At 39.9% G+C, this 18641-nt stretch overlaps 1 protein-coding gene across 1 annotated transcript in view; it reads left to right on the top strand.

Annotated features, from left to right (window-relative positions):
- Nucleotides 1-3181: 3181 nt before the first annotated feature.
- The window catches only part of RAP2A (RAP2A, member of RAS oncogene family), a 41678-nt gene continuing 26218 nt past the window's right edge, over nt 3182-18641 (top strand). Inside the window, exon 1 of the mRNA XM_057532676.1 lies at nt 3182-3744. Within this exon, the coding sequence (XP_057388659.1) occupies nt 3431-3744 (314 nt within the window). The 5' untranslated portion in view covers nt 3182-3430. The remainder of the gene's footprint in view (nt 3745-18641) is intronic.

Below are 18641 nucleotides of genomic sequence, written 5' to 3'. Positions count from 1 at the left end.
AATAGATAGTTCATGCTAGCATAGCAATGAACACAATTAAGAGATCAGGAGATACACACCCAATTCCCACCCAAATCTTCAAAATTCTCTGCACATCCCAACATCCTTTCTTTTAGCAGCTAATTCTTCTCTTTCACATAGAGCCTCAAATCAGGTCAGTACCAAGACAGAATAGGTAGGAAAATATGCTCCTACTTAACATGTTTTTTTTTGAGTCTTATCGATTAAAAATCTACCTTTATGGCAGCACTGAGAATGAAAATTGAGGCCTGTCATTATGAGAAATATAAATGAGCTACACTACTCCAAGAGCTGCAGTCTCTACACTTCTCCTTATCAAGAAAGTTGGCACTGATGAAAGGTCAGGGAAAATAAACTGAGAAATGTCTTAAAAAACCTCTCCTCTCTCTATTATGCTAAGTAGAGTAACTGGGCACCGACTCACTATTTGTTTGTGACAACTTCTATCAGACGCACTCCAATCCAGAGCTTCTCAACTTTTGGGGACCTAAGAAATGAAAGCAGTTGCTTAGAGATACATTCTGGACCCACAATCCCAATGCAAATTTCTTAAAAAAAAAGTCACTGGACCTTTACTCCTTGCAAAGTGAATGGTTTTTCAGTTCCACTGTAATACAAGGTACTACACAGGTTGTAATGATCCATACAAAGAGAGAAAGTTTGATGCTTCTTGGCTCTATTCAACCCCTAACAAACCTAGGGATTTCTTATGACTACAATACAAAAGTTGGATCTTAAAAGAGACAGTATGTCTTTTCCGTGAAAGTGTAGCTGTTACTAAAGAAACCACAAAAAGCATGTAAGTTTTACACAGTATATGAGACTTCTAAAAAGCTAGTTCGACACTGTATTCACCAACAAAATCCTCTTGAAACATGCCTGCCAAAAAAGCTCAGATATGAAGCTTCACTTCAAATCCATGTGAGCTCTTAATTTTAATTCACTTATTCACATTACTAGTTTAAAATGAGGTATCAGATGCTCTTTGGTTTCAATTCTCTTAAAACCTTCCTCTTGATTCTTAGTTCTTTTGCAATCTGCCTTCACTGTTGATTCTGGTGGCTCAAATATAACCCTCATATTTTGATAAGTAATCAAGAAATAATGATTGAGTTATATTTTACCACATATTTTGACAGGACACTTGCCCGCAAAAATTATTTTAGGCAAAAACTTGGTGTGTTATACTATAGCAAGATAATGCAAGGGTAAGTTATTCATTTTAAGATAATGGAGCGATAGGGCTGTAGGACACTGCTAAATCTGAGTACATCTTTGTAGTAGTTTGATAATTGACCCAAAAAAAGATGATAAAAGAACATCTGTTTTATCGATGAACTCAGACCAAAATCCTCTCTACATGATGACCTTGTGTGGAAGAGGAAGGCTGAAGAGGTATGCCATGATCAAACCTTAGAACTATAGAAACCTGTTATTCCCAAGAAATGTGAGATAGTAATAGATGGGTGTAGACTAGTTGGAGAAGGACATAGTTTAAGGAAGGTAAATCCAATTACCAGTTATTGCAAAATATAATCCAGGAATATTTAGGGACATAACTTCTCCTAAATTTGATGTTATGGATGGGAGAGAGTGTGTAATTAAGATCTAATGCCACAGAGAGAACAGTAAGTTTCAAAACTGAGTTGTTAAAAACGTTTTAGGAGGCACGCATGGAGGACCCATGCAACTGCTGCTGTATGTCTAAGGACCCGAAATTTTCTCATCCTAAAGAGTCCCTGTTTTGTCAGTTCACCCCACTTTTCAGCCCACATCCCTCAGCACTATTTCCGTGTCTATCATTTAGGCAAAATGCCACGGACACGACGTTAAAAGTGAAATCCATCACTCTCGCCCGCAACACATCTTGTTCCTTTGCCCGAATAGGGTGCCGCGACCCACCCCTCAATCACTGACCCCTCCCAGACCTCACCAGCTCTGCCCCTGCCTCCATACTACCGGCCCTTGGTGGCAAGGAAACCGCGAATTCTGGTTGGCTCAGCGCAAGTCTGCGTCTTTCTTCAGCTCACCTATGATTGGTTGGCAGAGCATGCCCAGGGCAAACGCCCAGCCTGGCCCACAGTGGCAGATGGGATGGCTGAGCCTGCGACTAGAGTTTTTCCCCCATTGGCTGATGGGTCAGTGTCACGTGGCATGAAGCGGCTCTCTATTGGTCGAGAATGATACCACGGGGTCCAAAAACGCGGGCTGGTTGGCTGGAATGAATCCCAGCTTCCTACTAGGTGCCTCGGCTGGCTGTTGCTATGAAGTGTCCCCGGGCCTTCTGGCTGCTGCTGGGGAATCCGCTCTCCCGGTTTTCCAAGCGCCCGTACCTGACAGGGCGTGGGAAGAGCTCGACTTTTATCAGGCACTGAAGAAGGGCGGGGCTGGGGAAGGTGGGCGGGACCCCCGGCTACATCACAGAACGTGGGCCCGGCTTCCGCGGTCTCTGGCCTTCGCCGCCTCAGGCAGTGGGCTGGATGGGGGTCTGTCACTTCTCTCTCAGTGTCCTGACGCTTAAAACAAAGCTGCATTTCGTTGTATTTATGCTCCTCCCTTAAACAAAGCTTCTTCTCATGTTTATGCAAGATAAAACCAAAGCTCTCAGGAATGCTGACAGACTGGGTGGTGCCCAGCAAGGCCCTCATGCCAAGGCCTCCTTTTGGACCTTGCCAGTGTCTTCTCCCCGCCTCAGGTTAAAGCCCGGAGATTGCTCTGGCCCCTCCAACAGCTTGTCTCCGCCAAATTCTGAACGTGGCGTTCTCAGGTAGAAGCGGCTCCCGTCGCAGGAGGAAGAACTGCGCATGCTCAGTACGCAGGCCCCGGGGTTCAACGGGGCAGACGGGGTGGGGCGTTGTTGGGTAACCCAGGTGGCTGTTTATCTAAAGGAGGGCCGAGGCTTCCGCGCCGCGCCGAGCTTCCTGGCAGCGCGCGCGCGGCCGGTCGCCTAGGCGACGGGGGGAGCAGGGGCGGGGCTGCGCCGCCGGGCTCCGCCCCGGGCCGCCGGGCCCCGCCCCCAGCAGCGCTGCGGCTCGGGCTCGGGCGCGCGCTTCGGCGCCGGGAAGAGCGGCGGCGGCGGCGGGCGGGGAGCTGGGCGTGGAGGCGCGAGGGGCGGGGCCGCCGGCACTGCGGGCCCGCGGTTCGGGTGGCTCCGTCGGCTCCTTGGCTCACACTCCTTGCTCGCCCTCAGTGCCTGCCGGCGCCCGCGGTGCCGCATTGCCGCCAGGCTCGGCCCATGCCCAGGGCTGCTGCTCCCTCCGCCGGCGCCCTGGGGGCCGCGGCGGCCGTGAGGTGGGGGCGGCCGCGGGAGGCGGCGGGATCGGCCGCCGGCGCAGGGTCCGGGCGCGCAGCGCGGCGGGCGTAGGTCTATGTCGCGGGCAGCGGCGGCGGCGGCGGCCGCGGAGGGACGATGCGCGAGTACAAAGTGGTGGTGCTGGGCTCGGGCGGGGTCGGCAAATCCGCCCTGACCGTGCAGTTCGTGACCGGCACCTTTATCGAGAAATACGACCCCACCATCGAGGACTTCTACCGCAAGGAGATCGAGGTGGACTCGTCGCCGTCGGTGCTGGAGATCCTGGACACGGCGGGCACCGAGCAGTTCGCGTCCATGCGGGACCTGTACATCAAGAACGGCCAGGGCTTCATCCTCGTCTACAGCCTCGTCAACCAGCAGAGCTTCCAGGACATCAAGCCCATGCGGGACCAGATCATCCGAGTGAAGCGGTGAGAGGGCCGGGGGCGCGGGCAGGGGGCTTCGCGGTGCGGCCGGCAGCCCCTGTCCCGGGGCCAGAACTCCCTCCCGCGCGCTCTGGGGTGGCCGTGGGCAGGAGGAGCTGTCTAGGGAGATGGCTCTGCGATCTTACGCTTTATGATTTTTTTTTTTTTCTTACCAGCATCCTCCTCCTTCTCATCTTGAATCTCAAATTTGCGTGCTTTGTTTCACAACTCAAATTTGGCATCCCGTGAACCCACAGCACAGCTCTTTGTCTCTTGGATATTACTAGTAGCGCTTGTGCAGAACCCCAAAGGAAACAAAGTTTAAAACTTGCAGGGGGGTGGGGGAGAGGGGCGGGTAGGTTTCTGCTGGGAAGAGGGCAGCTGTGCAAGTATAGTGGAGACATTTTCAGATTGAACAACAACAAAAAACCTACCTTTGCAGTATTTGACAGCAGAAATTGCCCACACGTACATGGTTAAAAATGTCAAGTCCAAAGGAAAAAGACCTTTCTCGTTTCATAAAAGATTGAATGGCGCCAGGGCGTTTTACAAAAATGAACTCTCCAATTAAGATGAAACTTTAAAGACAGATTATCAAATTATTTGAAGACATGGCTCAGTGGGATTGAGATAGTGTATAGGAGCGCAAGTATACCATTCACATTAAAGAATGCGACTTCACTTTTTGTTTTCTTTTTAGTCTAGCTGCCTTACTCCCCTCAAAAACAAAAAAAAGAAAGAAAGAAAAGGGAGGGGAAAAGGCATTCCTGGAAATAATACAAGTTTCTTCAAAGGTGTGGCTCAGATATTAGCTAATTTAAAGTTAATGCAAATAAGCTCTTTCCTGATATGAACTCTTTTTTCTAAAGTGTGCATTTAGGAAATATGGCTGGTAGCATAAATGGCTTATGATGTTTGTTTTCTCTTAAGTTGACGGAGTATATTTTTTCCTATAATTTCAAGCATCAGAAGTGTAATATCTCAGTTCAGAGTTTTAGCAAATTTTTCTAATTACTGTTTACGTGTTACTGCTTTGTCTGATTCTTATTATTAGTTAATAATTGCTAATAATTTTGATTCAGTGTAATTTTGTTTTTCTTACCCAATTCTACCTATAACCCTAAATTTGTAGATATTTGCTGAAAACTAGTTGTAAGTGTACTGTAGACGTAGTCTCATTTTTAGTCAGTTTGAGTCTACTCACTTTGAAAGAGCAAATACCAAGTCACATATACTCAGGGGTTGCTCAAAAATTCATTAGAAGAAGCATATTTTTAATGCCACGTATGAGATCAAAGAGGAGGCCCTCTCCTGAAGCTCTCCCCACTTAATTCACTGAATATGCACTTTAATAGCTAAACTAAAATTTGGTATGTTACTTCTTCCATTAAATTTCAAACTAGAATAAAGTGGATATTTTTATAGCCTCTCATGGTGTTCTGAGATCTGTGAATCTGATAGCTTCTTACTTCTTCAGTCTCATTTTCTTGAAAGTTAATTGTTATAGTTAACATAGGAACACTTTTGGTGTTAAATTTACTAAGTATCTGATATTTAAGAGGCTACATTCAGGTGACTCAAATCTTTAATTCCCCCTTCATACTACTTAAAAAAAAACATACAAAACAGGGCAATCTAACACATTGTCACATGTCAATCTTAGGCCATATACATATATCAAATAATAAAGTAAATTCCCCAACTCCTCCACCCTTTATATTTAAACATATGCAGATAATACGTGCATTGACATGCCCAGGGTGAACTTCTTGACACAAGCCTAGGGGACAGAATATGGTAAAATGTCATTGGATAGTGTAGTCCATATGATTTTGTAGTTTCTTATGATTTAGTAGAGATTACTAATAATGAGTTAGTCTAAACGTAGTGTATTGGAACAATTTATTTGTTTGCACTGTGACCCAGGAAGAAAATAAAAGAGTAAAATTCTATTTGCCCAGATGTCATTTACTCACTAGTCTCAGTTCCTGATGTAAAAGTTGAAAAGACCAGCTGAAGTGTAGTTCATAAACTCTTTCACTGGAATTCATCCATTGTGTCCTTAAGAACCACTTGGGCCTTTCTGTGTCCTGATATTTTTTACTTCACCTTAATCTCATCATCTGGCCTCCCAGCCTATAGCATATTATAAACAACGTTGAAAGAAAGAAGGAATCTGTGTATACTAAGTATTTTACAATACAGTATATATTATGCACATATTATGCTAAAGCAGGCATTCAGTGTGTTGGTTCTTTAACTTTCCCACTTAAAGAGAATAAAATGTGATTTTCAAATAAGTGAATTTTCTACTCTTTTTGGGAATCAGTTTTTAAATTAATCAGTTGCTGTAGGAGGTATTCGTAGTTGTTCCCTCCCCTCTGCCAGTTACTGCTTTACATATTATATACAACAGTTGTTTGGGGATATTTAATATCACCATAATGCAGATGACATAAGTGAAGTGCAGAGAGGGTTGATATTTTGCCCAAAACTAGTCATTGGTGGAGAGGAGATTTAAACCAAGATCTGCATGAATCCACGTACTCTTCTTTTCTTCTATACCACGCTGCCTTTGACCTTGATGTTTATTGGCAAATTCAGCAATCCAGCCTTTGGTCTAGGGTAGTGCTCTTCAATTCAAATATAGTTGTGGGCCATGTGTGTAATTTTGAAATGTCTACTAGCTGATTTCTTTTAAAAACGGTGAAACAGGTAAAATTAATTTTAATAATGTATTTTATTTAACCTACTCTATCTAAAATAGTCATTTCAATGTGTAATCAGTATTCAAAAATTGAGATATTTTAATAGTTTTTCATACTGAATTTTCAAAATCTGGTGTTCAGTTTACACTTACTGCACATCTCAGTTCAGACTGGCTGTATTTCAGTTGCTCAACAGCCGCATGTGGCTCAGGCTACCATATTGGGCAGTGTAGGTCTAAGGTATATATATTTTTGGGAAATGCTTGCTTCTCTGAGCTCCATCTTCCTTGTCTGTGAATTAGAGTATAGCATGCACCTCTCAAGAGTCTTTGTTAGGATAAAATGAGATAATATATTTTAAGGTGTCCAACACAATACCTTGAACACAAAAATTGCTTCAAAATCCCAGCTGTTCTTTAACTTTGTCACCCTGTCTGCTTAAAATTTTATCCTTGATATAAATGTAATTTGAGAGGAAATAAATTTGATTGCATTTTGAAAGTCATTACCTAGTATAGACAAGATGATACTAAAAAAGCAGTGGTGACTAAAACAATCCTTGGAAAAATTTTGTTGGTATTCTCTTAAAATATTTTCTCTTATTAAAGATCTTATGGGAAAGGGCAAGAGAATGAACATTTAACTTTAACTGTAGCACCAGTGCACGGCTGACAGTGAAATGGAGCTTTTCCCTGGATTGTTCCTGTATGGAATGTTTTACTTATAAAAGGTATAAAACAGGTCCCTACTCCCTTAAGGTTCACGGACATCCATATACAGGTTCCCCCCTGCTATCTGAGAGTAAAGAGTTCCTATGAAACCTTTCCTAAGCCAAAATGGCATAAAGTGAGGAAGCAATTACCTTAGGACGTGTCTTGCTTACAGATGCGCAAAAAAAAAAAAATCTAGGTAAAGCGCAGACGCTCACAGACACAGTTCAAAGCTACGGCAGCTTAATGCTGAGGTGCTGAGTGTGGGTCCTGGGGAAGGAACTTGGAGGTGCGTCTCTCCCTGATGGGGTACGTGCCGCCTCTCAACTGCTCACAGCAAACCAAGCGCTGGACGCTATTTTCACTTTTTGCCTTTTTTTATAAAAGCGAAAAGCATCTTCTGATTTCTTTTGGTTATCAAAAACAGGTACTAACGTAGGTCTTTCCTAAAAGTGAAGTGTCACGAAGCAGCTTTTGAAAAGCACAGGATACCCGTACATACACAAGCTCCCGTCCAAGCCAAGCAGGCTAGCTAAAACGGTGGTGTTTATCAATTCATATGCTTTCTTTTTTTAAATTGAGTTCGGATGAGATCAGACACATAGGGAAGAGAGACAAGGATACAGAACATGTTTCAATTGAAATAAAACTCAAGTTCTTTCTAATTTCATAGTTGCTTCTCCCATTCCTCCCAGGGTAAGCCGTGGTCCTGACTTGAAGTACCTTGGAACATGCAACCCAATGCCTATTCTTAGGATAAAGCCCAGAAATCTTCAACATGACCTTCCCAGGCCCAGCAATGCTCTTATCCCTCCCTGCCTTTCCACCTTCACCTCTGGCAACCTTCCTCGCCCCTTGGATTCCAGCACCCAGACCTTCTTTTAGTTCCATGAAAGTGCCTGTCTCTGGGCTTTCCTGCTACATGCAGAAATGACCCACCTTTTGCAGAGTTAATTCCTACTTTTTGGCCCCTGCTTAGAAGATTTCCTCCTCAGGGAAGCCTTCCCCATCTTCCCACACTGACTTTACTCCATCCTATCTTCCCACGCTGTGTTAACCTCATGCCTCACCCCTTCCCTCAGCCACTCATGTTTCAGACCTCAGTGGCACCCTGTGCTTCCCCTCCTCTGGTACTGCTCATCAGAGTGTAATTATTTGGGTGATAATTTAAGTACAATCTGTCTTTCTTATTAAACTGTAATCCCACGTGGCTAGAATGGCTCCTGGCACATAGGAATCAATCAAGAAAAATGTGTTGAAAAAAATTAGTGTTCAAAGAGAAAATTATTTTAGTGGCCTCAGTTTCCCCAAGCACTTGAATTTTACAGATGGAGGAGGTGACTCTTTAAAGCCCATTCTGCAGCTGGAGTAGACGATCTCCCTTCCACTCTAACATTCTGTGAGAGTACTTCTATCTACTAGGGGCGACCAGGGAAGAGGTAAAGTTTAATAGCAAACTTTAAGAATCAGAAGCATGGTGTCTTCCAGATAGAGGACATGGCATGGGAAATGCATAGGGTAGGTTCATTGGCTGTTAAATAGACCAGGTTGGCCAAACCAGGAATTTATATAGAAGTATGAGAAGAGGTAAAATACATAAAGCTAAATTACGGAAGGTTAAAGACTTTGGACTTGCTCTTGCAGTCAAGGACCATGATCAGAATTGTTATAAAAATAGTAATATGGTGGTGATATGATAGATGGCTTAGTGGTAATAGACCAGAGTCAGAAGAAAGAGTTGTATTGTCATAATCTCATTTCTACATGAAGTATAAAGATTCTGAATTAGCCTGGAAAGAATGGATGCAAATAATGTTGTAAAGAATGAATTAATCAAACTTAGTGGAAGAAGGAGAGGGAAAGGTCAAAAGTAACCTCGACATTTTGAACATGCGTGAATAGGATTAGAGAGGAATAGCTGGGGGAGATTATTTTGGCTTTGGAGATGGTAATCATCCAGGTAGATGCACCTAATAAGCAATTAGAATACTGGACTAAAGCCTGAAAGTTCAGTTTATGTATGAGTGTAAAGACTCGAAATCATCTATGTAATTCACATTTGGAGAGTAGATGAACCCTGCTGGGTAGTGTATAGAGTGGTAGAAGTGAATGGCCAGGAATAGAAATCAGAAATGAATATGGCCAAGGATAGAACTTGAGATGTGTAAGGTACCTAGAGGAGACTTTATACATTGCATTAGGCTAGAAGGCATGGTGCATTTTTTTTTAAATTTTTTTATTTTTTCATTATTTCAAAGCCACCTTTTATTATTAATCACAGAGCAACAAAAGGCAAACAAGCAACAACAGCAGAAAAAACTATTTACAAAACTACTTCTAAAATACTCTTAAACACTTGTGACTTACTAATTATCTATGAAGAAGTTCTACATCAGATAAAGCATTGAAAACTTTAATACCTTAATCATTTAAAAACACCTTCGTTATCCAGGCTTTAGGAGCCAATGTCCTTTAATGGACAGCAGACTCTTGAATAGTCCTTTATTGGACATTTTAAGAGTTATACAACAATAAATATTTTGGCTTCACAGAACCTGCACCATATCCACCTCATTAGCCTACCTTTGGGTCCTTTCTGATCGGGCATTTCTTTTCCCTCAACGTTCAGAAATACTGCACTAGATGCCCTTTTCATTTCGGGATAGCCATTTCATTACTTATTTTTATGTGGCATGGTGCATTTTAAGACTGAGAAGAAAAATGGGGAAAGGGTGGTTATTTGTACTACCCGAAGTGAATAAGTTATTATTATTATTTTTTTACTATTATTATTTCATATTTCTGTATCATTTAAGTGATCACTTTCAAGAGACCCAGCTGATCATTTGCACATCTTCTCCTCACAGTAAGTTGCCCTAAAAGCCCAATCTAAGGTAGAGGTAGATTGCCAATTGCTAACACATAGATCATGACCCACAACAGATTGGCACTGTGGAGCTGAAACCAGGATATACATCCAATGATGTTTGTCCCAATAAGTGATTTCTGGAGTCTGCCACCAATTCCTTCTTCCCCAAACACCTCCTTCCCCAGTTTGATACCTTCAGAGACCATAATTGTAATTGAAAGCTCCTCCAAGGTACAGAGCCTAATAGCTGTGAGTCACTTTGTATAGCCCAGAGTTTTTTCCTGAAAAGGAGACTTGGTTTTGCTGCATTGTAAAATTAGAATATTACAGTAGAGTCATTTCCTTTTTACCATCCCAGGATTAGAATTTTTTAAGTTCACTTTGTAGATGGAGTAGATGATCTCCCACCAGCCCTACATTCTGAGAATACTTCTATCTCATTGGCACAATAAGGGAAAAAGTAGTTTAGTATGAACCTTAAAGAATCAGCAGCCTGTGACCTGCAAATCTTATCTATTTAGGGGTTTGTGATAATTGTATCAATAAAATCTCTAATCAGAGGAATCATTACAATGTTGTTTTTTTTAAAAAGGTAGAGGGGCAGAGAGGATTTAAATAGCCAGCCAACAATTCCACTGCACACAGACAAAAGATACCAGCTATCCCTGAATATTGATAAATCCTCTGACAAATGGAACAGATGGATGATTTGAAAGGTGATTTGACTGGCCACTGAATGAGAAGTATTCAGGCCCCAGGCAGGTGGGTGACATTGACTTTCTAACTCTCCTTCAGGAAGAAGTCAGATAATTAACAGATAAACACTAAGAAGGAGGAACTAATAAAATATGTCTGGGGCTTCCCTGGTGGCGCAGTGGTTGAGAGTCTGCCTGCCAATGCAGGGGACGCGGGTTCGAGCCCTGGTCTGGGAGGATCCCGCATGCCGCGGAGCGGCTGCGCCCGTGGGCCACAGTTGCTGAGCCTGCGCGTCTGGAGCCGGTGCTCCGCAACGGGTGAGGCCGCGGTGGTGAGAGGCCCGCGCACCGCGATGAAGAGCGGCCCCCGCTCGCCACAACTGGAGAAAGCCCTCGCACAGAGATGAGGACCCAACACAGCCATAACTAAATAAGTAAAATTAAAAAAAAAAAAAAAAAAATGTCTGGATGACACAACCAACAGGAAGAGCCAACAAAGTTGGAATCTTTTTATTTGTTAAAACTTTCCAGTAACAGTACACTTGCGTGATTTAATTCCGTATGCCTGCTTTTCAGAAATTATATGTGGCACATTGAAACGCATAGATTATATATATGTTTACACGTTTCTAAGCAGTGCTCTTTACATAAAACTCTGCACCATGCACAATCTGTGATTTTAGACATCTGCATTTCAGCAAAGTATATAAGTAAAATATAAGTATATTGATAAAGTTTAAGTTTATCCAAATATATTAAAAGAGCATATTTCTAGTTGCTAAGATTTTGACATGGTATATACTAAATACTGTTTATGTACTTCTAAAAGATTGGAACCTCTTTGGAAATGTCGGACCTAATATTTCAACTATTCACCTTTTATTCTTGTAGGAAAATTCTACTAAAAAACACATCATATTAGCCTGATTTTTAATAAATTTCAGTTTAAATTAAAGGTCACTGCTATGAAATAAGATTTTTTTTCCAGCATGTGAGTCAGAATAAGGTTATTGGGTATCCGAATCAAATGTCAGCAGCATATTATATCGAAGGCATGGTTTGGGAAATCCAATAATAAAGCAGCATTGGAATTCTTTGGAGTTTGATGCATTTTATTACTTAATGTTGGAAATGTACTTATCACACGCTAAAAGCTCTATCTGAATAAGCTATTTAAAATAGAGTACAGCATGTGAATAAAGTATACTTGTAAATTATACATTCTTTTTAATCAAACTACTGAAATATATTCACTGGTGGAATTGGATAGATTGTTGGTTTTCTTTTGTGCTTTTGTTTTGAAAACAAACCAAATTGATATTTTATGGAGAAATGTGGTGATTAATTATTTTGTGGGTTTTTAAAGTTCATTTTTATTGAGATGTAAGTGACGTATAACATTGTAATAGTTTTACGGTTTTTTCACTCAGTAAAATTACGCAAGACAAACATTGTAAACCTTTACTTAAAACATTTAGGAGTTATTTCCCATAAAACATAATGATTTGATATATGCATATATTGCAAAATGGTCACCACAGTAAGTTTAGTTAACGTCTGTCACCACACACATTTACAGTTGTGTGTGTGTGTGTGTGTGTGTGTGTGTGATGTCAGCGTTTATGACTTACTCCCTTGGCAGGTTTCAGACATCCAATACTGTGTTGTTACCTGTAGGCGCCGTGCTGTACACCAGCCCCAGGACTTACTTATCATTTATCTTATAACTGGCAGTTTGTACCTTTTTACTGCCTTCACCCATTTCACCCCCCGCCCCATCTGTTCTCTGTATCTGTGAGTTCAGTTTTGTGGTTTGTTTGTTTTAAGATTCCGTATATAAGTGAAATTATACAGTATTTGTCTTTTTTCTGTCTGACTTATTTCACTTAGCATAATGCTCTTAAGGTCCATCCAAATTGTCTCAAATGACAGGATTTCCTTTTTTTTTTTAATGGTTTAATAATATTCTGATCTATATATATATAATATTTTCTTTGTCAGTTCATCCATCAGCAGACACTTAGGTTGTTTCCATGTCCTGACTATTGCAAATAATGCCGCAGTGAACTTGAGGGTGCAGATATCTCTTCGAGATAGTGATTTTGTTTTCTTTGGGTAAATACAGAAGTGGCATTGCTAGATGTTCTATTTTTAATATTTTGAGGAACCTCCATACTGTTTTCCATGGTGGCTGCACCAATTTACATCCCTACCCACTGTGCACAGGGGTTTTCTTTTCTCCACATTCTCACCAACACTTGTTTATTTTTTGTCTTTTTGGTGATAGTCATTCTAACCGGTGATATCTCATTATGATTTTGATATGCATTTCCGTGATTATCAGTGTTGAGCACCTTTTCATGTACTTTTTGGGCACCTGTATGTCTCCTTTGGAAAAATGTCTGTTCAGATCCTCTGCCCATTTTTTAATTGGATTTTTTTTCTATTGAGTTGTATGAGTCCTTTTTATATTTCAGGTATTAATCCCTTATAAGATATATGATTTGCAAATATTTTCTTCCATTCTGTAGATTGCCTTTTCATTTGGTTGATGGTTTCCTTTGTTGTACAGGAGCTTTTTAGTTTGATGTAGTCCCATTTGTTTTTATTGGCTTTTGTTGCCTTTGCTCTTTGCGTCAAATCCAAAAAATTATTACCAAGACCAGTGTCAAGGAGCTTACTCCCTATGTTTTCTTCTAGGAGTTTTATGGTTTCAGGTCTTATGTTCAAAGCTTTAGATCCATTTTGAGTTGATTTTTGTGTGTGGTATAAGGTAATATTCCAGTTCCATTCTTCTGCATATGGCTGTTCAGTTTTCCCAGCACCAGTTACTGAAGAAACTATCCTTTCCACATTGCATATGCTTGGCTCCTTTGTTGTAAATTAGTCGACCATATATGTATGGGCTTATTTCTGAGTTCTCTAGTCTGTTCCATTGATCTATGTGTCTGTTTTTATGTTAATACCATACTGTTTTGATTAGTATAGATTTGTAATATAGTTTGAAATCAGGAAGTGTGATGCCTCCAGCTTGGTTCTTCTTTCTAAGATTCCTTTGGCTATTTGAGGTCTTTTGTGATTCCATACAATATTAGGATTGTTTGTTATATTTATGTGAAAAATGCCATTGGAATTTTGATGGGGATTGCATTGAATCTGTAGATTGCTATGGGTAGTATGGACATTCTAACAATATTCTTCTAGCCCATGAGTACGGAAGAGCTAATTTGTGTCTTCTTCAGTTTCTTTCATCAATGTCTTATCATTTTTTAAAATTGTTATTATCTGTCAAAAAACAAAATATTAAAAACAATAACTCTACTTCTTTGTATTCACTCAGCAGTGGCTTTTACATTTTCTTAATCATGGCTCTCAGGAATACATTTTGCAGTGTACATACAGGCATAAATACGTATAACTGAAACCAAAATTTTGTGAAACAACAGTTACACTTGGTATGTTGCTGGTATTATCTTTTCTGTTTTATTCTTTTCTGTTTTATTTCATTGTTTTTAAGTGTTCCCCTTGATCCACTAAATTGATCTCATCACACACAATCTGAAAACTGCTATCCTGGAACATTTTACTCTAAGAAAAATAAATGGAACTATCTCTTTCATAGTTTGAAACAACTTTTATCTTCTCTTCCTGCTTTTCCATTTTCCAACAATGCTATATAAATGCTCAGAAAGTGAAATGAATTTCCCAACATGAGTTAGTAAATGTTACCTCTGTCACAGAGAAAGATAACATTTAGTCAAGGAACAAAGAGATACATAAAGTGTATCTTTTGAGGAAGCATTTATTACTGTTTGTTGGGCATATTACAAATTTGCCCATAAGAAATATTTTACAACATATTTCTTTTGTAATTTTGTTTGTTCTGGTAAGGCAGGATAGCTCCTGCCTTGTGAAATTTAGAACAGAGAAAGGGATGTTGCAGTAGGATCCCAACCAGAATGTGTTCATTGCTACAGCAGGTTGCTGTGGGGACTTGGGAGACGGATCTTTATGAGAGGTTTGCTGCGTCTGTCTAGGATGATGTTGATTCAGCTCTGCCTTTAAGACAGTAAAAATAGATGAAGACGACCATAATTACAGCTATCTTAAAATTACTTAGTAAAATTACCCCAGAGAAACATTATAAACCTTTACTTAAAACATTTAGGAGTGTTGTTTTTCATGCTTTTCTAGGAGCAGCCCTTAAAAATTAGTAATTCGAATGTGGAAGTCCTACACCATATTAATAATTCAGTACATCTTAATGTTTTCATCTTACCAGATGTCTTTACATCTTTCTGCAAATGAAATCTTAGAGGGTTTTTCTCTGGTTTTGGATGGAAAATTTTGATTTGTTCTTAATTCTAAGTACATGCATCCTTAGGTTTACGATGAACATAACAAATACTGTATATATTATAATTGCTCTCAGTCAGTATTTAATTTTATTGGGCGTACTGATCTTATCTATGAAGACCATTAATTGTTAATCTGGTTAAAGCTGAGCTTCAGTACTTACTAGTCATATGATTTAGGAGCAAGTTAGCATTCTCTGCATCTCACCTTTCTCATCTGGAATATGGGTATAATATAATAACTAATGAGGTAATGAATGTAAAGTTTCTTTACATAGTAACTGAAATATCAACAATAAAGTTTCACCAAAAATCACAGAAATAGAAAGGAGACCCAAGCATTTCCTGACTGTATAAATCAGTATACTGCCACATGATTTCTTAGGCATTAGACTCACTTGCCTTCCCATATCTAGAAGAATTATATATTAGCTAATCTAGTATTGCATTTCCATTTTTCCATTGCTTTCTTGCCCGTGTCTGAAGTGCTCGTACAGTGTGCATATTACAGAACTTACAGAATAGACCCTGAGCACTTTGTGTCTTTGCCTTCCACAGGAGACTCTCTTGCCTATAAATGGTGACGATATGATTTTGTGACTCAGAAAGAATTGTGATTTTTTTTTTTAGTACATGTATTTAAAATATAAAAAATATAGAAAGTGATCAGGCATATAATAAGTATTTGTTAAGTAACACATTTCTTTTTTAAAAAGTTTATAATGGGGCTTCCCTGGTGGCGCAGTGGTTGAGAGTCTGCCTGCTAATGCAGGCGACACGGGTTCGAGCCCTGGTCTGGGAAGATCCCACATGCTGCGGAGCAACTAGGCCCGTGAGCCACAACTACTGAGCCTGCGCGTCTGGAGCCTGTGCTCCGCAACAAGAGAGGCTGCGATAGTGAGAGGCCCGCGCACCGTGATGAAGAGTGGCCCCCACTTGCCGCAACTAGAGAAAGCCCTAGCACAGAAACGAAGACCCAACATAGCAATCAATCAATCAATCAATCTTTAAAAAAAAAAAAGGTTTATAATGATAATAGACCTTTTATGAATACCAAAACTATACATGGGGTGAAGAAAATTTTAATAGTGTTTATGGCTAATTACATATATATGTGTATATATGTATATGGGGGGGCAATGGAGGGAAATGTGTTGACAGAGCTTTTTAATAAATTGATTCTAGAAGTTTTGTCTTTGTATAAAAGTCATCACTGTCAACATCAAATACTATGGTTTAAACCACTTTATTTGCATAACACTGTCCTGAGCATTATGCAGAATAAGTACAAGATATACTATCTTTGTCCATCTGGCATGCCAAAATGTACTACAAATGAATATATATTTGACAGTGTTTGAGTTTATTATATATGGAGAGAGAGACAGAATACATTTTTTGAAACAATTTGATTTCTAAGTTTTAAAGTAGTATTCCACCAAAAACATTGCTTTTGCTAGGCCACTTGTTCTAAGGAATTTTTTTTTTTTTTTGGCACAACTTTTTTTTTTCTCTTCCTATTTTATTGAGATATAATTCACGTACAGCACTACATAGGTTTAAGGTATACAGCATAATGATTTGACTTACATACATCATGAAATGATGACCACAGGAAGTTTAGTGACCATCCATCATCTCATACAGATAGAACATTAAAGAATAGGAAAAAAATTTTTTTTCCTTGGAATAGGACTCTTAGGATTTACTCTCTTAACTTTCATGTATAACATACAGCAGTGTTCATTGTATTTATCATGTACTTATAACTGGCAGTTTGTACATTTTGACTACCTTCATCCAATTCCTCCCCCAACCCCCAGACACCCCTGCCTTTGGTAGCCACAAATCGTTCTGTTTTGCTGTGAGTTACTTTGGTTTTGAAGCATAATTGGCCTACGACACTATGTGAGTTCCTGGTGCACAACATAGTGATTCGGTATTTCTGTATTGGGTTGGCCAAAGAGTGCCTTCAGTTTTTAAGTAAAAATAAAAGACACATTTTTCATTTTCACCAAGAACTTTATTGAACAACATATTCACCCTTTTGTTCCACTACCTTCTGCCATTTCTCAGGCAACTCCATAATTCCATCTTCCCAAAACTTTTTATCTTTTTGAGCAAAGAACTGTTCCAGGTGCCTTTTACAGTCTTCCAGGGGACTGAAATTTTTTCCATTAAGAGAATTTTGTAAAGACCGAAATAAATGGAAATCTGAAGGTGCAATGTCTGTTGAGTACGGTGGATGAATCAGAACTTCCCAGCCAAGCTGTAACAGGTTTTGCCTGGTCATCAAGGAAACATGCGGTTTTGCGTTATCCTGACGGAAGATTATGTGTTTTCTGTTGACTAATTCTGGATGCTTTTCATCGAGTGCTGCCTTCAGTTGGTCTAATTGGGAGCAGTACTTGTTGGAATTAGTCATTTGGTTTTCCAGAAGGAGCTCATAATAGAGGACTCCCTTCCAATCCCACCGTATATACAACATCACCTTCTTTGGATGAAGACCGGCCTTTGGTGTGGTTGGTGGTGGTTCATTTCACTTGCCCCACGATCTCTTCCGTTCCACGTTGTTGTACAGTATCCACTTTTCATCGCCTGTCACAATTTGTTTTAAAAACAACGTTTTCATTACATTTAAGTAGAGAATTGCATGTGAAAATGTGGTCAAGAAGGTTTTTTTCACTTAACTTCTGTGGAACCCAAACATAAAAGCGATGAGCATAACCAAGCTGGTGCAAATGATTTTCAATGCTTGATTTGGATATTTTGAGTATGTCAGCTATCTCCTGCTGACATACTCAAAATATCCTGATTGTTCTCAATTAATGTCTCAATTTGATCGCTATCAACTTCAGCTGGTCTACCCAACCGTGGAGCATCGTCCATCGAGAAATCTCCAGCACAAAACTTCGCAAACCACTTTTGACACGTTTGATCAGTCACAGCACCTTCTCCATATACTGCACAAATCTTTTTTTGCGTTTCGGTTGCGTTTTTACCTTTCTTGAAATAATAAAGCATAATATGCCAAAAATGTTGCTTTTTTTCCTCCATCTTCAACGTTGAAATGGCTACACAAAAATTCACCAATTTTGATGTCTTTTTTAAAATGCACGCTGATATGATAGCTGTCACATACAGTCTAACAAAGTTGTTTCGAATGAAGTTAAAGACAACTAAGTGCTACTGGGCCCATCTTACGGAAAAATCTGAACGAATCTTTTGGCCAACCCAATACGTTACAGAATGATCACCATGATAAGTCTAGTTACCATCTGTCATCATACAAAGATATTGCATTATTATTGCCTATATTCCCCTGTACAAATGTATACTGTATATTTCATACCTCTGAATCATTTATTTTGGAACTGGAAGTTTGTACTTCTTAATCCCCCTCACCTGTTTCTCTCACCTTTTCTAAAGGTTTTTTGATGCATTCTAACTCATTATAGAAGGTCAAAACTTGTCTGTAAGACTAATGCCAACAATTGTGTATTTGCTTTGTTATATTTAGTACATTTAGATCCTCCCTGGAAATGAAATCTTACTTTGTATTTGGT

Source organism: Balaenoptera acutorostrata, chromosome 18 (assembly GCF_949987535.1).
Source record: "Balaenoptera acutorostrata chromosome 18, mBalAcu1.1, whole genome shotgun sequence".
NCBI lineage: Eukaryota > Metazoa > Chordata > Mammalia > Artiodactyla > Balaenopteridae > Balaenoptera > Balaenoptera acutorostrata.
This window is presented reverse-complemented; position numbering and strand designations above follow the sequence as displayed.